Source organism: Schistocerca gregaria, chromosome 4 (genome assembly GCF_023897955.1).
Source record: "Schistocerca gregaria isolate iqSchGreg1 chromosome 4, iqSchGreg1.2, whole genome shotgun sequence".
Classification (NCBI taxonomy): domain Eukaryota; kingdom Metazoa; phylum Arthropoda; class Insecta; order Orthoptera; family Acrididae; genus Schistocerca; species Schistocerca gregaria.
In genome coordinates, this window is record NC_064923.1 from 762,918,972 (window position 1) to 762,943,263 (window position 24,292).

At 41.8% G+C, this 24,292-nt stretch overlaps 1 protein-coding gene across 3 annotated transcripts in view; it reads left to right on the forward strand.

Annotated features, from left to right (window-relative positions):
- LOC126365827 (protein FAM193A-like) overlaps nt 1-24,292 on the forward strand; it is a 234,689-nt gene that overhangs the window by 194,715 nt on the left and 15,682 nt on the right. The window contains exon 19 of one of the 3 annotated variants that reach the window (XM_050008453.1): nt 8,718-8,840. The exons of the other annotated variants lie outside the window; for them this stretch is intronic. Coding sequence (XP_049864410.1) covers nt 8,718-8,800 — 83 coding nt within the window. The 3' untranslated portion in view covers nt 8,801-8,840. The remainder of the gene's footprint in view (nt 1-8,717; nt 8,841-24,292) is intronic. 3 annotated transcript variants of the gene reach the window in all.

Genomic DNA, 24,292 nt, shown 5'->3' on the forward strand with positions numbered 1-24,292 from the left:
CCGGCTTGTTTTTCAGCTTATTTCCAACTTCTTAATTACAGTATTAATACTAGTTCTTGTCTCCCCCCCCCACCCACTCTCTCTCTCTCTCTCTCTCTCTCTCTCTCTCTCTCTCTCTCTCTCTCTCTCTCTCTCTCTTTCTCTCTCTCTCTGGGGAGGATTTCATGAAGGATGGATCTCATTTCAGGGCAGGATTTTAGGAAGTCATATCCCTGCTGGAGAGCCACATTCAGAGTCTGATCCAGTCCCGGAAAGTATCCTGTCACAAGTGGGGCACTTTTGTGGCTCTTCTGTGGGAGGTTCTGAGTTTGAGGGGATGAGGTAGTGGCTCTGGTTATTTGCTTCTGTACCAGGCCGGGAGGGTAGTTATGGGATGCGAAAGCTGTTTTCAGGTTGTTAGTGTAATGGTTCAGGGATGCCGGAGTGGAGCAGATTCGTTTGCCACGAAGACCTAGGCTGTAGGGAAGGGACTGTTTGATGTGGAATGGGTGGCAGCTGTCATAATGGAGGTACTGTTGCTTGTTGGTGGGTTTGATGTGGACGCACGTGTGAAGCTGGCCATTGGACAGATGGAGGTCAACGTCAAGGAAAGTGACATGGGATTTGGAGTAGGACCAGGTGAATCTGATGGAACCAAAGGAGTTGAGGTTGTAGAGGAAATTCTGGAGTTCTTCTTCACTGTGAGTCCAGATCACGAAGATGTCATCAATAAATCTGTACCAAACTTTGGGTTGGCAGGCCTGGGTAACCAAGAAGGCTTCCTCTAAGCGACACATGAATAGGTTGGCGTACGAGGGGGGCCATCCTGGTACCCATGGCTGTTAGTATGTTAGTATGTCTGGCCTTAGCCTTTGTTGTTGAAATAATATATATATAATTGAAACAAAGATGCTTTACTTACCAAACGAGAAAGTGCTGGTATGTTGATAGAATAAAACACACACACACACACACACACACACACACACACACACACACACACACACCACACACATTTTCAAGCTTTCACAACCCATGGTTGATTCATCAGGAAAGAGGGAAGGAGAGGGAAAGACGATAGGATGTGGGTTTTAAGGGTGAGGGTAAGGAGTCATTCCAATCCCGGGAGCGGAAAGACTTATCTTAGGGGGGAAAAAGGACAGGTATACACTCGTGCGCATGCACACACACACACACACACACACACACACACACACACACGCACACGCACGTGTGCGGACGCGCGCACACACACACACACACACACACACACACACACACACACACACACACACACACACACACACACACACACACACACATCCGCACTTATACAGACTCAGGCAGACATACAGGTATGTAAATGCAAAGAGGTTGGGCAGAGATGTCAGTCGAGGTGGAAGTACAGAGGAAAAGATGTTGTTGACTGACATGTGAGGTACGAGGGGCGGCAACTTGAAATTAGCTGAAGAGAGAATCTATTGAAGGGCAAGTTCCCATCTCCGGAGTTCTGATAGGTTGGTGTCAGTGGGAAGTATCCAGATAACCCGGACGGTGTAACACTATGCCAAGATGTGCTGGCCATGCACCAAGGCATGTTTAGCCACAGTGTGATCCTCATTACCAACAAACACTGTCTACCTGTGTACGTTCATGCAAATGGACAGTTTGTTGATGGTCCACCTAACCTTCATAACCTCTTGGTTCATCACTATGAAATCCCCAAACCACCTTCCCTACCCTTTGGCTCCAACCCTTGTAACTGCCCCCGGTGTAAAATCTGTCCCATGCACCCTCCCACAACTACCTACTTCAGTCCTGTAACCCCGAAGGTGTACACGATCAAAGGCAGAGCCACGTGTGAAAGTATTCAAGTGACTTACCAACTGACATGCCTACACTGTGAAGCCTTCTATGTGGGAATGACCAGCAACAAACTGTCCATATCCCTCAGTAGTTGTGAATTCATGAGGAAAGGGAATGCTGTTTGACAGTGATTGAAGGTGGAGCGTTAAACAATTACAGGAATGCTCTGCTTTTACTTACTCATGTTACATATTTTAAAAAAATTAATGACGGAAGAATGACTCTCAGCTTACATCACATGGACAGTATTTACCTAATTCTCCTTTTTCTTTCCGGATACCAAATTTGGTTTAGATAATCAGTATTGACAATATATATGCTGTTACACTAAAATCACTCCATACCAAAGGAACTATTATATGATCACCACCAACTCTGTTTTCTGGTGAAGGTAAAGACAGTACACTTCAAGCAGTGGATCAGTAGTAACTATTTATTATGATACAATGTGTAGGGTTGTTGGTTTCTGTGTGTGCTGCGACAAAGTGTAAATTCTCACAATTTGAGTTTTTGGAGCCCCACCACCGCTCCTGTGCCACTCCCACTCCCCACATCACCCTTTCATTATTTTACTGTGGATGAAAGTGTGCATGTGTGACTGGATTTGAGTGTCGTTTCTTTGCCTTACGCTTCAATCTCGTATATCATAGTGTCCACATCTCAACAGTTATCGAGACTAATTTTTTGAAAAGAATCTATAAGTAAGTTCAGACACATTTCAGTTGAGCGTGCACAGGATACTATAATTACAGGCAATGAAGGAGTAAAGGTAACAATCACTGTATAATTCAGGTGTTGAGCCGGTTACAGGCCCATAAACAAGCAGAAATTCATCCATCTTTGTATAATTGAGGTACTGAGTGGATGATAGGCCCATGAACTAGACAGAAATCATTTCTAAGCTGTCGGACAATATTCTTCCTCAGAGCTGAATGGCTTTATAAAAACACACCATACACATGCACAGCTACATTGTCTCAGCACTGCAGCCTGATAGACTGGAGAATGTAGTTGTGCATGTGCAGTTGTGTGTTCATTAACCCTGGAGGAGGACGATTTCGAAACAATGGAACGTCCAGGTTGGAACATCAAAAATATTTTGAAAAGGATGGATAGCTACTCACTCCTTGATGCCTCTGTGTGTTTCCTATCGATCTATTTCTTCTTAAAGATGACAAGCTGAATTGCAAACAGGCACAATAAAAAGACTGTTACACATTGAGATTTCAGCCAAAGCCTTCTTCAGAAAAGAAAACGTGCACAGAGATAGTCCGTGTTGTGAAACAGCCATTGAAATCAGATATGTTATATTCAGCTGCATGTTGTGTCTCTGAGTGGTTCACATTACTCTTGGCCGTAGTCCGGTGGTGGCCATTTATCACAGTGGACAGCTGATTGGTAGTCATACCATTATAAAAAGCTATGCAATTATTGCAACAGCGGTTGCAGCCTCTGGTAGGTAACACAAGCCTTTGGCAGGACTGGAATAGGAAGTGCTGGGTGGGTGTCTTGGGCAGGTTCTTCACTTATCTCTTCCACAGTTATATGTTCCGTGTTTCCAAGTGGTTAGAACTGGCATAGGGATGGATTAAGATGTGGTGGAGGTTGGGTGGGCAGTTGAATACCACTTTAGGAGATGTGAGAACGATCTTGGGTAGGATGTCTCTCCTATCAGGCTATGATGATAGATACTCGAAGCACTGATGAAGAACGTAGTCCAGTTGTTCCAGTCTGGGGGTGGTAATGATGATGAACAAGGTGTTACTTTGTAGCTGATTCTTGGGTGTGGTAGGTGGGTATGGGGATAATGCAAGGAAAATCTGTGTGTTTTCAGGGGGGAGTGCCTATCTGTGAAGATGTTTTCTTAGGCCATCAACATACTGGGCAAAGGAGTTCCATCTCTGCACAGCAAGGATGCATGGGAGCAATTTTTAGGCGTGGAAGTAATTGCAGCTGTCCAAATTCAGGTGGTGGTTAGTGGATTTAATGTAGACAGATGTGTGGATGGAGCCATCAGACAGGTTGGTGGCCTATGTCTAGGAAGAGGAGGAGGACCAGGTAAAGTAGATGGGAGAGGTGTTGAGGTTGTGGAGAAATGAGTGCCTTGGCCCTGAGTCCAGATCATGAAGATATCATCAGTGAACCTGAACAAGACCAAAGGTTTGGGTTTTTGGACACTAGGAAAGTTTCATCTAAATGGCCCATAAACAGGTTGGCAGGGCAGAATGCCATACGGGTGACCATGGCTGAGCTACAAATTTTATGTATACCTTTCCTTCAAAGAAGAAGTATTTGTGTGGTAGGATAAAGATCGTAGTGAATGAGGAAATAAGTAGTGGGTTTGCAGTCTGAAGGATGTTGGGAGAGATAGTGCTCAATAGCAGCAAGTCCATGGGCATGAGAGATGTTTGTGTATAGACAAGTGGCGTCGACAGTGATGATAAGAGGCCCAGGAGGTAAAGGAATGGGTATGATGCAGAGTTGATGAAAGAAATGGTTGGTAACTTTGACCTGGGAGGCTAGATTTTGGGAGGCTGGTTGGAGGTGCAGGTCACTGAGGGCTGAAATACTTTTCAAAGGAAGCACAGTAACCAGCTACTATGTGGTGCCCAGGATCGTTGGATTTCTTAATTTTGAGGAGTGTGTAGAAGGTGGGAGAAGGGTATGTCATAGGGGTGAGGCGGAAAGGTCCTGGAAAGGCGTAAGTCTTTAATTGAGAATTGGAGGTAGAATGGGGTGACTATTGCAGAGTTCATAGGTGAAAGAGTCAGGACAATTGGCAGAGGCCTTCCACCAAGTTGTCACTGTGATTCATAGTGAGTGTGGTGGAATATTTGTCTGCAGGTAAGATGATTAGGTCAGTGTCTGTTTTGAGACTGTATACAGCTGCCCTTATGCAGAAAGATTGGTATTCTTAGGAAGGGTCCCGGGAAAGATGGTGAGGTCAATGTGATGGTAAGGAATCCTTGGAAGGTGACCGGGGGCTGTTTAGGTGGGAGGGGGAATATTGTAGTGGTAATGTTTGGATTAGTTGACTTTGATTGGATCGATTGCAGGGATCAGGAGAGAGAGAGAGAGAGAGAGAGAGAGAGAGAGAGAGAGAGAGAGAGAGAGAGAGAGAGAGAGAGAGAGAGCTCTTTGGTAAGTTCAGCATCGCTAAATTTAGGTGTAGACCTGATGGTCCTGCCTCTTCCACTTGCCACAACCCCCACAAACCTCACTGCAAACACTCCACTAAATCCAGAGCTGAAATAATCCCATAACACTGTTGTTAACCTCTCTACCAAATTCCTCGGGCCCAATGAAGTTTCAGTAGTATACATAGGTCTCACCTTGAGCCCTACATCCAAATTTAATCATGTTGCTACTTGTTAAGATCTACACTACTTCTCCAAATCCCTGCAATGGAGACACTTCTTCACCACCAATCTGCCCTAACAAAGGCAACCTAATTCCACCACTGAATTCTGCCTTTGCCAGTTAATGCCACCAGCCAACCATGATACTCCCACCCCATCCCAGATCCCACATAAAAAACCTGTGGTCACCTCACAGGAGTTTCTTACCCCCAACTTGGCTTCACCATCCTTTTCAGTGTCACTTCCTAAGAACACCAACGTTTCAGCAGAAAAAAGGACAATCATACACAGCCTCAAAACAGATCCTAACCTAATTATCCTATCTACAAATGAATGTTCCAACACTTCTCATTTTGTATTGCAGTGACTGCATTTTGGAAGGCACCTGCCAATTGTCTGACTCCTTCACCTATAAACTCTGCCGTAGTCAGGCCATCCCACAAGTCCAAGATAACCTACAATTCTTCCTTAAAGCCTTAGACCTTTCGCAGAAACTCACCCTTGAATCCATTTCCCTCCTCACCTCTATGACACCCCACATACCACCATTCTACATTTTCCCCAAAATTTACAAATCCAACAATCCTGGATGCTCCATTGTAGCTGGCTATTTTACCCCCACTGGCCCTCATTGACAGACACCTCTAACCAGTTTCCCACATACTTGTCACTGTCGACACCACTTCCCCAAGCACCAGCATCCCTCATTCCCGTGGTCGTGCTGCTGTCGAACACTGCCTCTCCCAACATTCTTCAGACTACAAACCTACTGTGTCTTTCCTCATACACTGTGCTAACATTATCCTAACACACACATCCTTCCTTTGAAGGGGAGGTATATATAAAATCCATGGTGCAGCCAAGGGCCCCAGATTGGCACCCTTCTGTGCCAACCCATTTATAGGCCACCTAAAGGAAACCACCAGCCTCCCCAGAACCCAAATCCCTGGTCTGGTTCAGGTTCATTCGTCATATTCATGATCTGGACTTCAGGGCCAAGACACCCTATCCTCATTACTTCATAACCTCAACACCTTAACACATTCTCTCCCATCCGCTTTACCTGGTCCTCCTGCACCCAATGTGACACTCTCCTGGATGTTGACCTTCTCCTCTCTTATGGCTACATCTGCGTTTCTGTCCACATTAAACCCATTAACCACCAACAGTATCTGCATTTTGAAAACTGCCATCCCTTCCACATAAAAAATCCCTCCTGTACAACCTGGCCATCCAGGGACAGTGTGTCTGCATTGACAAGAACTCCCTTGCCCAGTGTACTGAAGGTCTCACAAAAGCCTTCACAGGCAGGTACTATCTCCTGGACCTAGTCTGCCAAGAGATTTTCCGTGCTTTATCCAAACACACCCAGTCCTCCCACCGTCCAAAAGAACCAGCTACTAAGGTGCACCCCTTTCGACACTTATTACCACCCTGGGTTGGAACAAATGAACCCACATCACAGTACTTCCTATTCCAGTCCTATCACAAGCTTATCCTACCCGATCAGAGTCCGGGCCACCTGTGAAAGCAGCCATGTGATATACCAGCTGTCCTGCAATCATTGCAGAACTTTTTTATATTGTTATGACTACCAACCAGGTGTCAACAAGGAAGAGCAGCCACTGCTAAACTGTAGTCAAGAGCAAAGTGAATCACTGTGGCACAATGTGCAGCTGAATATAACATGTTTGATTTCAGTGGCTGGGCTGCTTCGTAGCATGGACCATCTGGATCCTCTCCTCCACTACCAACTTTTCTGAACTGCACAGATGGGTGTTATCTGTACAACATATTCTCCGCTCCCATAATCATCCTGACCCCAACCTATGGTAACCTACTATCCCGACATCCTCCACCCAACAGTTTCTGCCCCCCGCCCCACCTCTGTCCTACCATCTTTTCCTACTTCACATCCAGTCAGCTTCTTTGTGTTTTGCTGTCTGCCAATGCACACACTAGTCATTCCCCTTCCCTGCTTCCCTGCTTCTCTCCTTTACAGATATCCCCCCCCCCCCCCCCTCCAGTTTCTCAAGGATTCCTGTCTTAGTACACAGTAGCCTTGTCTCATTGCTTCACCTATTCCACTCCTTCAGTTATTCATATTTCATCAAGATTGTTCCATTAACAGGTTTAGAGTGAGCTCTAATGATTTTTTCTGCAGGTCTTCCTAATTGTTACTGTTCTGGGATAACACCATTCTACAAGCTGTAGTGTTGACCACAATGATTTTATTGAGCTACCAAAGCCATGTGCTGAATTCTGTGTTCAGATTTCTACTCACGGAACTAATACTTTGCAGATGTTGATCTTGTTGACTGTGCTACAATTGCACAGTTCTTAACTTTCCTAAAGTGGTGTTCTACTGAGCAATTGTAGAACATTTTAGTGCTCCCATCTATCAATTCTTCTCTCTTGTAGTTCGAAATACAGCTAGGCTCTCATCTCTCATTGTGCTATGGAATAGACACTGCTAGGAGAATGAGATCTGGAGAATGCTTTATACTAAACATAAGATTCCATTCTGGATCAAACCTTCAGTTAGCAGTGTAATTTGTGTATCCTGACAGATTAAAACTAGTAATGTGTGTTATCTCTAGCTAAAATATCCATCTGTTACAGGGAGCCCTGCCATTGAGCCATCTAAGCACTCTTAGGCATGTGTCATAGCTTCAGTCTATCAGACAAAACAGTTATACTTGAGTGGAAGCTGGAATCCAGAATTCAGTCTTTCACTTGGTACGAGTGTTTGTTCTTCTGTTATTTCTGTAAGAGATTATAGCTCTGCCTCACCATACAAAAGTCTCAGTGGGTTTTGTGGGTTTTACATGCATCTTAAAAAATCACTGGAGTTCTTGGCCATGCTCTTATCAAGAAATATTCACAGTCCAAAGTTTCTTGGCAAATCTTGGAGCATACATAAGGTATATTCAGCTTCATAAATGTCGTTCTCAAGTACAGCAAATTACATAAAAGTTAATTGGAAAACATTTGTTGTTTGCCGCTTGGAAATGTTATCATTTCAAGCTCAAAATGTATTCTATAGTTCTACATAAAGTCGATGCTATTATTCTTGATAATTACTTGAAGAGGAATTATGGAACATTCCTTTTTCCACTGTTGCAAACTTGCATAAAGAAACAGTTAAAGTGCAGATATTTCTGTCACTTAAGTTACCTAATGTGAAATCTGTTCTGGTTAATCAGTGCCATCACATGATAGTTTTATTAGTACTGTTGATACTTAAAGCTATATTATACATACCAATAAATTCAATGTTGGCCATAAAAAGCCATAAAAATCAATGAAAGATACTATTTTAAATGATAAAGAAGGTATGAAATAGAAAACCGAAAGATAAAGTAAATGTTAGAAGTGTTGGGCAAGAAATTATATAGTGGCAAAAAAGAATTTCTTGTCTATTTACAATTTTAAGTCTCAATGACTACCTGCATAAAGTAAATAGAATCATGTTTTGGATCAGCCCCTTCACATCTTCCCTTATGCTATTAGGGAATTGTCTGGAATGGAAAGGATGGTGCGAAGATGCTGTGGATCCTCTCCGGTACACCGGATTGACAGTCATGGAGTGCTAGAGTTAATGTAATTGCAGGACTGCAGAGCTTGTAGCTGAAAGTGAGTAATGGAAGGATAAATAGTGCTCTTCTCTTAAAGTACAGTTTGAAATCAGAATAACAATGTTCTTTACATTCATTGTTCTGATTCATGATTTGAAGTTTTTGTGTCAATCAAATGTGGACATTGTGACTAATTCAGTGGTGTGTCGGTATGCATGCTTTTGTATACTTTAAAGACATGGATAAATAGATCACGTTTAGATATTATACATCTCTTGATTCATGCAAACTGGCACATTCACATTTTACATTTTTAATTGGTCTACATATATAAATGCAAAACAGAGTAGTTTGTTTCTGTGCTCATTATCTTATTTTTGGTTAAAATACACATCTGAAAAATTATTTTCTACATGCCCCTGTCCATGCTTTTATTGTTCGTGCATCATTGTTGTGACATGTCATTTGTGATGATTGAACTTCAGCAAATCAGTTTCAGAATTTTTACTACATAATTGCTTATACTTTATGATGGAGCCCATACTCTGAGACACGTGAGATATTTATCCCAGACATTTGTCTAGAGTATGTAGCATCTTCACGTTTATGTAGGAGGAATTACAACATACACCCATAAGTTGTACTTACCAAATGAGGGGTATTATGACGGTCAATGCAGGGGACTCACATTAACGAAGAGAACAGTTCAAATCTTCATCCAGCTATATTGATTTTGATTTACTTTCTTTTTGTGTCAGGTCACATGAATTGTTAGTGAATGATGTTATTTTCAGTCTGAACAATTCACTGTAAAATCTTGATCTTAACGGGAGCCTAAAATTTAGCCTGGACTAAAGCCATGATGCAGCTTTCCATTGCCAGAGGTGGAAGAACTGATAAGTGACAGAAAGAATCCTAGGGCCAACTAAGAATGAATCCGGAATCTTTAGATTTATAGGCTAGCACTTACCCACTTACTCTGAGCCATGCTGTTTCACCTTCTCAAGTCTAAATTCCAGGTCTTCCCTTTAGGACCAAAGTAATTGATTGGTGATGCTTCAAGCCAAGACCTGTCCTGTTCTAGGCCAATGTACCGGGCAGGAGGACTTGCTCATGGTATCACTGTCCCTGTTTGTTGGCTGTTCTCACTAGTGTGCATCTGATTATTTGGACCTTGGAGGGATTTTCCAACACAAAACTATTTCCATCATGGATATTTTAGGACACATTCATATTTCAAAAGTTTTAGGACACATTGATATTTCAACAGATTTCTTGATTATAGCAGTCCTAATATATATGTAAATGAATTTTTCGGGCTCTTCCACATGAACAGATTTTGGTTATTGATGAAACTGTGGTCTTTGGACATAGACTCTTTATTTTCTTTTCTTTTATGTGGTAGGGGCATTCAGTAAAACATAAAGCAGCTGTTCATGATTAAAACATCCGCTACAGTTCTACAGTTACTGATTGAACTCTTTACACTACCAGGTTTCAGGAACTCTATCTCATCTTTAGATATATCACTACCTCTGTTTTGATCCTGCAGTTTAGGGATATTGTTTTATTTTAACTTAGAGATACACCTGAAGATGGGGCAGAGTCCCTAAACCCTGACTGTATAAATACTTCAGCCATAAAGACTTCATCCAATAAATAACTGCTCAACTGTAGCAGATAATTTAATCATGGACATTTCATATAACATATGTGGTCGTCTCACAAGCAAAAAATTTGTGATACAGCAGCTGTTCATATCATTAGAGCTGTGTAATATCGTTTGGCATACATAGCTTGTTCCATGAAAACAAGGTATGCTTGAACATTGGGCATTGTATGACCTAAATTGTTTTGTAGTTCATAGCAGTTTGATTATTGTTGTGATCAACTGCTTTGATACTTTTTTCTTTAATATTGTGTGTATTGACGGTGGAGGCGGGAGAACGTGAAGGGAAGGGACTGTTCATGTCAATTGCTTTAGGACTTTCTGCAGAAGGATTTAATGCCGGATCAGGATTTGAACCCAGGGTTTCTCACTTTCTTTAATACTTTTACTGCCACGGAGATTGTTGAGTGACAGAAAAGGGAATAGATCCCTGTTTTTTCCCCTTTTTCTTTCTCTTATTTAAGATAGTTGTAAATGAATATAGGATTTGAAGTTTGCTCCTTGAAATGCCCCATAAAGAAGTTTTTTATGGATGGTGAAATTGGAGGACCCACTGCAGTGCCAGCAGTCATCTTGCATTAATTCCCCTCACACAAAGTGTACCATCTTCAAATAATTTTAAGAGTTTTAATGATATGTGCAGAATGGTGTAATAATGTTCATATCATCGCACACTAGGACCTTTAGTAAACAAAGACATCACTTGTCCTCATATTTACGTCATAAGTCCTAAAACAATGCTACCAGCTATGTCCCCATCTCTCCTCCACTTTTTACTGGGTCTATTTTATGCCTGTGTGCCAGAAGCAGAAGAGAGAGTTGCTCCTGTACTTCTGATCTGTCATTTTGCTAACTGATAGTTGCAGACAGAAACCTACTGATGAGCTTAACTAGATGTGTCACAGCAGTTGGGGGCTTTACCATGTGGTAAAGCAGGAAACTGCAGGGTGTTTCACAATTCATGTTACACACTTCTAGAGGTTGCAGAGGGGACTTAGTCTAAAGTTTTACATAAGTTCTCATATACAGAAACATCATCCAGTGATGCTACTGAGCATCAGAGTTATAGGTGCTGGCATCTGTAAATGTATGTATGTATAAGGTGGTTCTGTGGTGATGATGTGACCAACTTTCAAGGTTGGTGGAGATGGATAAATGTCTCAGTTTGAGGTCAGGGTCGCCAGTTCAGAAACAAACGAGTCAAAAGTTACAAGCGAAAACCATTCTGATACCTCTGACAGTGGAATACACATACTGGTACTGTTGTCGCTAAGAGGTGGAATTATGGGCGAAGACAAGCATGCCAAGGGTATCAGTAAGATAATTTGCTTACAACTTCAGACTCATTCATTTCTGAACCAGGGACCATTACCTCAGGTTAATACATTTATCCTTAGTTTGTAACATCATCACAAAATATGACGTATATCCATACATTTACAGGCACCAGCACCTATAACTTTGACCTTCTGTAGCTCTTTGAATGATGATTCCAGCCATAGTTTCCCATCAAAAACTTGATCTACTAAGTTCCCCCTCCAACCTCAAGAAGCGTGTAACATGAATTGTGAAACACCCTTTATATTTCATGGAATGTGTGTAATGCACAGTTAATTGAAATGATTTGAGAATTGGCAGAATTTTATTCTTCCATTCCGAGTAAATGTTTGTTTTATACCTTCAACAAGTTCACTGTGAGTCCCATCCTTATCCCTGGGTAATTTGAGCTAAAGCTCCATATAAGTAAATTTTAATTTATTTTCATTCTTACTTGTTGCTCCACTTTTTCTGCTTCTTGTGACTGTAGCATTTCTTACAATGGTAGTGCATAGGTGGCAAGCTGAAATAATGACACGGTCCAGTCTCATTAATATGACCTGTCAGAACTGAATAACCACCTTTCATAGGGTAGATGTGCAGGAAGAGTGTCAGTGAAGTTGTGGATGGTACTGTGAGAGATGTCGAGCCATGCCAACTCCAGTGCTGTAGCCGACAGCACTAGGTTTCACTGTGAAGATCCATGGGACGAACAGGCTGATAGAGATACCCCCACAGATTCTCAATTGGGTTTAAATAAGGTGGGTTTGGTGGCCAGGTATATGGTAAACGCATCCTGATTCTTTTCGAACCATGCACATACACTGTGAGCTGTGTGACACATTGCATTGTACTGCTGGTAGATTCCATCGTACTGAGGGAAAACATTTTTTTTTAAAGTGTGTACATGGTCCCCAATGGCAAGCATTATTGTGTTGATCCATGTGCTTCCCAGAAAGGTTCCATGCAAGGAATGCCACAAAAGCATTCCCTATATCGTAGTGCTTCCTCCTTCAGCATGGACCTTTCCAACAATCATTACAAGGTTGTACACGAGAAAGGTCGTCTGTCCAATGGAGTGTAAAACATGATTCATCTGAAAAGGCCACCTGTTGCTGCTCATTGGACGTCCACTTGCAGTATTGGCATGCAAATTTCAGCCTTTGTTGCCAATGAATGGCAGTCAGCTTTGGTGCGTGAACCAGGTATCTGCTGCAGAGCCCATACGTAACAATGTTTGCTGGATGGGTGTTGAGGAGGCACTGTTGGTAGCCCATTCATTCATCTCGATGATCAGTTGTTTCGCCTGCAGCCATTTTTCACCCCTTTCATCTGTGGTCTGTGGTGCACAACAGTTGCCTCATCATCAGTTTTGGATGGATCATTTTGCCATTTGCAGTATACTATAACCACAGCAGCATGTAAGCAATTTACAGACTTAGCTGTTTTGGAAATGCTTCCCTGCTTGGACTGAAAGCAACTGATTGTGCCATTTTGGATCAGGTAAATAGCTTCGTTTCTGCTTTTTGAAGAGGACTGCATTGTTTTCTGCATACCCTTCAACACACTTCACATATCTTCTGCTGATAGTGCTGCCATCTGTTGCCTGTGAGTGGTCATGTGACTGGATTGTACAGATGGTGATGTTTGCCATGTTCAGATTTGGTGAATATGGTTTTTACTGTTTTTGGGGCTGATCAGTGCTGCCTTTCAGCTATTACCATAAGTTCTGGTCATGTTTTAACTGCCACTGGATAGCTGTTATGGCAAAACAGGAGTTAGCAGGCAACCTCTGGGGTCCCTTAAAGCAGACCTTTTGTATCAGACTGGCTCAGATTTGCTGAGCTAACCCTGAATCAACTTTCATGTCCCATACTGTGTGTGGGAACTACATAAAACCCAGTGTTAAACCTTTCAACATTCTCATTTCTTAGAATAGACAGCAAGAGAATGTTAAAACCAAAACCAAATAAACAAGCTTGCTGCAATATTACTAAAGATTTATTAATTTGCATCTTTCGTAATGATTTCAGTATTTATGAGTGTTTACCATTTTCACACCAGAAGACAATAGCAGTGACTTGGGCTGCGACAAGGATACAAATAACAATCCTTTTTGCAGTCATGTTTCTAAGTCGGTGGCAAATCTGCTTGTGGATGTGCGCACAGGAGATATAGTCCATGAGAGCATTCTGAATTTGGTGGAAGTGGAGATTAAGATCAATCTTGGGATTGTAGTAGATCTCTACTCTATCAAAAAGGCTCTCTCACACGTTCTGGTCTACTGATAGTTCTGAGATTTTTAGATTTTAAACAAGTACTGATTTTAAAGATATACACACAAACATGTTAAATTAGGGCGTACCACTGCTGTCAGGCAACGTAATTGGTCAAGATATCAGGGAATCTTTAGCAGTTACTGTAGTAAAGAAATTGTGCATTATGTTAGGTACTGTCCATCTAGGAACCAAGGGGAACATGGTAGCTGATGATGTAATGGATGAGTCTATGGGGCACAAACAGGCATAATGTGCCATCTCACAGCATTTAGCTGTAACAGACAGTAAGTTCACTCATCTGTAGCCTTCAGAGGTGTGTAAACTTCTTCCATCCAGGGATGACACAGATACATAACTTTTCTGAAGTGAATTATCTTGATGAAGTTGGCAGCTGCTGTTGACATTTGGTTGTTTTTGCAAACTTTTTTTTTTACCTTATATGAAACACAGGGCCACGATTTATTTCTCTAAAATATCATACAAAGTTCATCACTATTTTTCTACTTAAAGCCTAAAATCTTTAACATGTGAATTGTGTTTAATTTGTTTAAATTTCTCACCTAGAATAACAGTGATTCAGTAAACTGATTTTTATAGGCCAGCTTCTTTGTGACATTTTTTTCATTGTGACAGCATGTCATCGGCATCATAGTCATGTAGAAATTTGTTTATTTTTTTAATACTTTTTCGTGAGTAGGTGTTGTGTACATCACTGCACTGACATTTTCTGTCCAGTTGAGCATCTCTGGCAGATTTCTCTTTTTTTTTGTTAGTGTGTGCCTTGAATCCCACATCATTTCTTACGTTTTATTCTTTCCCTTTTTTCTTCACATGTATTTTTCACAAAGAGTATTTGAGCGAACACTTATGTCTCCATACTCATACAGCAGCTCTCTGTCATTGTTATCTTCTGTGCAGTGTGATGCTAATTGTGATTGTTTTGGTGAGAACTTACGTGGTGTGTGTGTGTGTGTGTGTGTGTGTGTGTGTGTGTGTGTGTGGAGGGGGGAGGGGGAGAGAGAGGGAAGGGATTGAGGAATGAATGTTTTTGGATACTTGAGGGTGCTTGATTATTATGTTTTGTATGGGGAAGTGTCTGTGTATAATTTATTGAATGCTGCAAACAATGTTTTGTTTCACAGTGTTGTGTTGTTGTTCGAGACTTTCTTTCCTTCTGTCACTGCTTTTTGCATATGGTAGTTATCCTCAGTTGTGAATTTTTGATAGAACTATTGCTTTCTCTGAAGATCTTGAGATCAATCTCTATGTTGTTTGGGGTGGATTTCTTGTAAGAGATGATCTGCAAAAGTGTAGTGTTGTACTATTACTTTTTAAGGTTCTAACATTTTCAGAATATCTAGTTTTAAAATTTCTTCCCATTTGATCTGTATTGGTATGAACCAGAGGTTGGCATGAACTAGAGGTTGGCTGGTATGTTCCAGCTTTGGAAGAGTTGTTTGTGGAGATGATCTTAGCATTAAAAATTTTCTATCCTGTGTTGTTTGTGCAGAATGATATTTGTGATGCTTGCTTCATCAGAATGTTTGACTGGACATTTTTGTTTCTGTATGTTAATATGTACCAAATTCTGTTTTTTAAGGTGTTTCTTGTTCCCTGTGTTTCTCATGCACTAGTATTCCTGGTTGGTAATATATTCATAGATTTTTTAATTTGCTTTTTTTAAATCTGTTGTTTGGTTTGTGTATATTATTTGTGCGCTGTACCCATTTTCTCCAGCTACATAGTGTACTGTGTTTAGTTCCTATGTATAACTGAGTTTGTCCCAATGAGTTCATTTAAGCCTATGTAGTGCTCATCTAAATTTTAGAAACTTTGTGGGTAATTGGAATGATTGTATGTGGGGGTGCTGGTTCCATGCATATTCCAAAATTATGTTCGCCATTGGCTGAGTATGCTGATATCTAGAAAATTTAAGTTTCATGTGTACTACAGTCTCATTGGGGAATTTTATTTTAGGTTAAACCATGTGTGTCACTGTATAGTTGTTTTATCCAGGTATCTGTTTCATTTTTCAAATAAACGATGTCCACATGATGTTATCAATGTATAATCTTCTATTGTTTTGGATGTGTAATTTCATTGAATATTTTTGTTTTCATTGTGGCTCCCAGATAGGTTTGCACAGTGACCATTATTGGTTGAGCACATTGGTAGACCTTCTTTTTGTAAATATAATTCCTTGTGGAAAGTGCAGTTGGTCTGTTGTGTTGTAATCTATAAGGGGGATTCAATTTCATCAGTGTGTGCATTCGTTGTTTCCTTTGTTTCTGCAGATGTTCTTTAATGCTAATTTTTTTTCCTGTGGGCTTATTTATTTACACCAGTGTGATTTCATAAGATATAAAATTTGATGTTGATGGTATATTTACACCTTTATATTTCCTATCAGTTGATTGGTGTTTTGTAGATTTGTATTGTGTGACAGTGTACAGTTCTGTAGTAATCTATACAATGATAACGAAATGTTATGACCACTGCCACTGCGATGTTGGATGCTGTCTGGTGGGTTTGCTTGCATTTGACATGGTTACAAAAGTATGTAAGCAGAGCAGACATGAATGGGGTAACATATTAGCAAAGATATGGGCTGAAAATGGGGAAATCCGTTGAGATACATGACTTTGACAAAGGGCAGATTATTATTATGCAGAACCCTGTGAACAAGTATCTTGAAAACGACAGCATTGTTTGAACATTCATGTGCTACTGTCGTGAGCATCTACGGAAAAGAGGTAGAACAACAGTGAAACTACCACTAGATGCTAAATGATTGAATGTCCACAAATCTTCACAGAACGTAGGGTTCGGAGGCTTGTCTACTCTGTAAAGTAAGATAGATGGTGATTTGTGCCATCTGTGCCAAAAGAACGCTATGCTGGTGCATCTTCAAGTGTTTCAGAGTATGCCAATCATCCTACATCATTGAACATGGAGCACCACAGCAGACCACCCCTATGTCTTCATATGTTGGCCCAACAACATTGTCAGTTGTGATTGCAGCGGGCATGGAACTATCAGGATTCAACCATCGATCAGTGGAAATATGTCGGCTCTTTGGGTGAATCATTTTTTGCTACACACTAGGTCAATAGTGTGTCCACAAACACTGTCATTGAGGTGAATGGCAGCTCAAAAAGTTCTTTGTGCCACAGTCACAGGCTGGTGGCAACAGTATTATGCTATGGGAGACAAACTGCAAACCGTTTGGCATGTCTTTATGCTTGATATTCTCCCCCATGGCGATTTCATCTTTCAGCAGTATAATTGTCTGTGACTCAGAGCAAGAACCATGCTACATTGGTTAGAGGAGCATTTTCGAGAACTCACATTGATGTCTCAGCGACCACATTTGCATGACGTAAATCTTAGTGACCCAGGTATATTCCATGTAAGGTGCTATCGCCATGTATGCAAATCAGCGGCCTGTTACTTACATGAATTACATGACGTATGCGTAGGCATTTAATGCCAAACCTACCAGCAAACTGTCGGAACCCTGATATGCAGAATCAGTGATGTATTTCATTCCAAAGACTGTGTGTGTGTGTGTGTGTGTGTGTGTGTGTGTGTGTGTGTGTGTGTGTGTGTGTGTGTGTGTAGCTAGGTGGTAAGATAGTGTATTTTTTATGTTAATTTACAGGTCTAATTTAACAGTTATGTTTGTATATTTTTATTTTTTATGTTAACTTACAGGTCTAATTGGACAGTTACTTTTTTGTAGAGTATTTAGGTTGGATGCAACGTATTCTTTTGGGTCATATGTTTTGATTGAAATTTAGTGATGATAATTTTAAGGGTTTTTAGAAGTTTCTGTATATTTCTTTTTAATATCATGGTGGGGTCATTGACTAATTGAATAATGTTCTATTCTATGAATTCTGCTCTTATACTGATGTATTCTGTTTCACTCATAAGGAATTCTGTTTAAAAACAAAGCTTATTTGTGGGTTTGGCCAGCAGTGGTCAATGTGCAGACTTATTTCTCAACCATACTGAAAACAAAATATTCAATGAAATTATGCACCCAAAACATTACAAGCTTGTATATTGGAACATGAAACTAACTTGCAGGGCATTTCCTTTACCTGCCTTGGTGGTGATTGCTTTCTGTTCTTGTATATACATATTTGTTTAGTTTCCTGGAGATGTTTTTGTTTGCTGTTTTCTTTTTGAATGAATGTGGGTCATGTTGTATTATCTGAAATAGGTACCTCATTCATACATTTATAGCTAGTGATGACTTCAAGCCACCTCAATATGTTGGCAAAGATACATGTTCTTTTACTGGTGGTAGATATAAAACTGCTCCATTTTCTCACAGAGTTATTGTGAGTTGCTAGTTCAGGGGCCCACTCAAAGTGTAAATGGTTGTGAAAACATACTTGATCTCTTAACAACAAATAATGTGGAGCAAATGGGATCAATAGATAGAATTGATGGAGGCCATTGAAAAAGTCCAGAAAAGGGTAGCCCATTTTGTATTATAAAATAGGGAAGGGAGTGTCACAATATCATAAGGGTCATTCCACATCAAAGGAACCAATTCCAAATGTAATGAAATTTGGTGTGAAGTTTCCATATGGTCTTTGATGGTTATATACCAAATTTCAGTCCAGTATCTTCAGTGGCTGTATTTTTAGGGACTGTTAAAGAGAGACTACTCATCTTCGTATCACGTACGAAGGTGCAAATGCACCAAGTTTGCTAGGCTTTTTATGCAAGTTCTAATAAACATTTAGTCATTTGCTTGAATATACCTAGACAACTTTCTTGCTTAGTCACACCATGGCAAAAATTAGGGATTTAGCCACACCTAAACATAGATACAAACCTCTAAAGTGGCTAAAAAATTTGTCGCACTATTCTGAGAGCTAAGGTTTGACCGACCACTGCTACTTTTCATACAAATCAGTGACACCAAAACTTTGAGACTTATTCATACATATGATGTCTATATACGGATCAAATTTAATTAACATTGGATGCCTAGATGAAAAGATATGCATCTGCGAAGTTGGTCAAAATTTTCTATGTGCAAATTTTACGGTACGTCTGGGAGATAGTATCTCAACTGTGTCTTGTTCAATTCCTTTTTTCTTGCCACAGCTGGAAAGAGCATGCTTTAGGTTGCAAAGCTATATTGTTTAATTTCTGGATCTTGCATATTGATGAATAAGAATATCTATAAAAAGTAGGGAAAGCGAATTATCAATACATACAAAAAATTAATACAGTTTGAAGTTGTAATTCAAAAAATGTGTAATTGTAGTGCCTTTTAATAGTATGAGATTTGCCTGTGGTTTAGGGAAAGTAACTTTGCTAATGAGAAGCGTTTTTACATTATTTTACAGTACAGAATATGAATATAATAAAAACTCAGCAAATGCTCTCAAGATTATAAAATCTAGACGATTGTAATGGAAAGCTATGTTGCTTTAGAATGTGTTAACCCTACAATGCATGGTGACGCATATATGCATTGTCACTGTTTCCATTGGCATTATAAAGCAGCAGTAGTTTTTTGAGCCTCTATCCTCGCAGTATTGATACACTGCTGAATCAGCACTCTCAATTGTTGCTTTAATTATCGGCAATTTCGACAGTGTCAGTCTTATTTGCTGTATAATCTTTGGTGTTGACATTGTGCGATCTTACTGTTGAGTACTAAGTGTTTGAATACTGATTAATCAATGTTGTAGCTGAATGCAAGCCCTAAAAGCTTCAAACCAGAGATGCTGAGTCACAGATAGGCACAACAAATAAAGCTTTCGGCCAGTAAGGCCTTGGTCAAAAATAGATGACACACACACACACACACACACACACACACACACACACACGCTTTCCCTACTTTTGATAGATATTCTTATTCATCAGTATGCAAGATCCAGAAATTAAACAATATAGCTTTGCAACCTAAAGCATGCTCTTTCCAGCTGTGGCAAGAAAAAAGGAATTGAACAAGACACAGTTGAGATACTGTCTCCCAGACATACCGTAAAATTTGCACGTAGAAAATTTTGACCAACTTCGCAGACACAAACACAACTCACACACATGACTGTAGTCAGGCAGCTGAGGCCTGAGACTACAGTCGTGTGTGAGAGTTGCGTTTGCGTGTGTGTTTATCTGTCATCTATTTTTGATGAAGGCCTTACTGGCCGAAAGCTTTATTTGTGACAGTCTTTTTGTTGTGCCTATCTGTGACTCGGCATCTCCTCTATATGGTGAGTAGCAACTTTCCTTTTCATAATATTGTTACATTTCATCTGGGGTTTTCCATTGTTTGATGCCTCAAATCAGGATATTCATGAGCTTTCAAAATTGCTTGTTATAGGTTAACAAACTAAAAAATCAACCAAGAGACCCTTGCATTCTGTTACTTTGATGGATCAGATGGAGCTGATTGCCTTAAGTCATCGCCACTCTATTATGGCAAAAGTCAACTACAGTCAGTTAAGGAAATGTCACCAATGGACAGTGAGCTTCTGCGACATTGGTCTTGGCTTGATTTTGGTGCCCAAATTTGTTCATACTTTAACGCCTTGTTGTTGACAAAATTTCAATTCCTCAGAAAAGTTGCTGCAACTCATTTAGTTAAGAAAAACACTTAACGAAGAAGGCTTTAATGCCAGTAAACGTGCGCATCTGATAGGTTGAAGTTACTGACCAATGAAGTTTTTAACATGATCAGAAAATTTGTACCAAATTTGACATGAAGTGGTCCAAAAAGAATCATCCCACCAGATAACCAAGAATCACCATCCACTGAAGACACGGATGTTGTTGATGCTTGCTTTACTGCTAGTACTTCATTACCAAGTAGCTGTTGCTCAAATAAATGTGGAAGAGTGCCAAAAATGTAAAGATATGGACATCTTAATTCAAGAATGTAAGACTAAGCTTCAGACTTCAAGCAATTGCTGTAAAGTTCAAATTCTGATGCTTGCCCTAAATAGCCGAACTATTTGGGGGGGGGGGGGGGGGGAGGAAAGGTAAAGAGTTTGTTGTTTCAACTAAAATGGTGAAGAAGGCAAGGAAACTAAAGATAAACATTGGATTTTGGCAACACCTGCTAAACAAAAAGGAGAAAAGCTCAATGATGAAATGAAACAAAATGTTCTCACCCCCTTTTTTGTGCAGATTATGAGTTTTGATGTTTATTCCCCAGCAAAAAGGAATGTGTTGCAGTAAGAATAAATGGGGAAAAGATTCACAAGCATAAACACCTGATCCTTTGTAACCTGAAAATAATGTTAATTGCATATTATAAGCAATATGAAAACCAACTGAGGTTCTCAAAAATTTTTTGACCTCAGCCCGAAATGGTGTGCTACAATTGGTGCTTCTGGATCACATTCAGTATGTGTATGTGCAATTCATTAATGTCATATGTTTGCTTCAGCAACAACCATCCAAGATGACAACAAGAATCTGATGAAAAAAAAAACTCTATACACTTTGGAATCAAAAGATTGTATGCTGCAACATTGTGAGGAAGGTCCAAGAAGAATGCAACTCCCCCCAGGGGCTCAGCATTCACTTGCTGAGTACGGGCTTGGCGACCCCGGGGTCCTGAGCTGGGGACTGGTCTGCGCCGCCAGTGTCCTGTCACCGTAACCCCCGGACATGCTTCAGCGACCACCGTACGGCGCGGCGGTGAAATGTTGTGTGCTGCGGGGAATGGTAATCTTGGCTTGACTGCCTGGATTGCGAGGAAGGCCAACCTCTATAAAAACCCCTCAATCTTTCGGTGTGCTCCGCGCCTAGAAGATGCATGGCTGTTGGGGTGGAACAGTCGCAAGCGGGCAACCTCTGGGGCACCTGCCGCACCCCAGTTGTATAAGGCTTACTCAGGCACGCGGGGCTCTGTCTGAGCGGACTTTTAGTTCCCTAGCTGCTCGTGGGACCACAATGGACCCTTCGACCTCTACATTTCCCCCTACCAGTGGCTTGGGTGGGCCGCTGGTAGGAAAACACACCCAATCGAAAAAGCGGCTACGCGCTGCGAGTCCTCCAGCGCCTGGTGTTGCTAGAGGTTTAACAGAATGTAGTAACGGAGCACATGCTGATAATCAGAATGTGTTTTTGATTATTAAAAGGAAGGAGGGTAGCTTTGAGAGGGTTTCTCCCTTTTACATCCACAAGGGTCTTGAGGGAATTGCAGGAACACTGAAATCTGTAAAGCGACTGCGCAATGGGACTCTGTTAGTTGAAACTTCTAGTTCCCGTCAAGTCGCTGCCCTTCGGAAAGCAAATTGTCTAGGAGAGTACGCTGTCGAGACCGAGCTCCACTCCACTTTGAACTATAGTAAGGGTGTTGTGACGTGTAGGGACTTGGTGGATATCCCCATAGACGTGCTAAAATCTGAGTGGGCTGACGAAGGAATTGTTGACGTGCAGCACATTATGAAACGAGTCAATGGGGACCTCGTCAAATCTGACTCGTTTATTCTCACATTCAGTTGCTCGAGACTCCCGGAGTATGTTAAAGCGGGGTTCTTACGTTTGTCCGTACGGCCATATTTCCCCAACCCAATGCGCTGTTTTAAATGTCAGCGCTTTGGGCATACTACGTTGGGGTGCAATGGAATAGCCACGTGTGGTAAATGTGGTCAGCCTGCCCATGACGGAGCCGATTGTTCATCGCCTGTGAAGTGCGTGAATTGCTCTGGGAGTCACCCTGTCTGGCGCCGGATCTGCCCCATCTATCTCGAAGAGCGGAAGGTACAGGAGATTAAAACATCTAAGCGCATCCCCTATGGTGAGGCCAAGAAGATCTTTAAGGCCATGCTACCTCCTGTGTTTTCCACATCTTTCGCTTCCGCTCTCAAAAAACCGGTACAACTGGCCACTGTTGCTACACAAACGGAGGTTGCTAGTGTTAGCACTAAAACCTGCACTTGCCAGTGCACTTGTACTGCTGCGGTTGTTTTGCAATCTGGGGCTCTCCCCGCTACATCGGACAAGGCCGTGGTTGCTGACGTTGAGGTACTTCCAGCCTCCCCCCATATGGCGCCTTCTGCCCAGGCGAGTCAACCTCTAACTGTTGACAAGGCTCTGCATTCCAAGCCCCCCAAGACAAAGCCTCAGAAGATGAAGGTTCTGCCACCTGAGGAGACTAGTCAGCGTCGGTCCGATGATGATGCCATCGTACTGTCTGACGTCTCCCGTGGGTCGTCATCGGATCTTATGGACATTGATGTCGACCGGGGGCGATCTTCTCGCCCCAGGAATAAATCTCCGGCCAGTACGGTCTCTCCTCCAAAGCACAGAGGCAGGGTGAAAGTTCAGCCACCCTGATCACTGGCTCCCATATTACAGTGGAACCTGAATGGTTTCAGGACGCATGTGGCCGAATTACAACTCCTCATACGAGAGTGCCCCTTGTGCTTATGTCTCCAAGAGACACATTTTCGGGCCACTGATTCTCCTTCTTTACGCGGCTATACCGCATATCGAAAAGATGATCTGACGGGGCAAAGGGCAAAGGGTGGTGTTGCAGTTTTTGTCCGTGATGTGCACCCCTCATCTGAGCTCCCTCTCGTCACCGACTTGCAAGCAGTTGCAGTTGACATTCTTGTGGGTCGGAGGCTCACAGTCTGTTCTGTTTATTTACCACCTCCGGATGCGATAGACACTGAGGCTCTCACGGACCTTATTAGCCAACTCCCTCGCCCATTTCTTCTTCTGGGGGACTTCAACGCTCATAATGTCTTATGGGGCTCTCCGACTACTTGCCCCAGGGGTCGCATTCTGGAAAGCGTCATGATGTCTGAAGAACTGTGCCTCCTCAACTCTGGTGCTCCCACTCATTTCTGTACTGCTTCCGGATCGTCATCGGCTATTGACCTTTCCTTTTTCTCTCCAGCACTCGCGGATTCTGCTCTGTGGGAGGCTGCAGCTGACCTCCATTCTAGTGACCACTTCCCCCTCTGGATTCGCCTCCTGGATGAGGCTGTGGTGTTACCAGTGCCGCCCCGGTGGCAGCCTTGCAGAGCTGACTGGACACTTTTCAGCCAACTGGCTGTTTTGGAACACCGTGCCAGCGTCCACGAATGGGTAGACCATGTTGCAGCCGTGATCTCTCATGCTGCTGAATTGTCCATCCCACGGTCATCCGGTCATCCCAAGAGGCGTCCTGTCCCTTGGTGGACCACTGAGTGCCACTCAGCCATCCGTGCCCGCCGTGCAGCACTGCGCCGCTTCAAGTGCTGTCCCTCA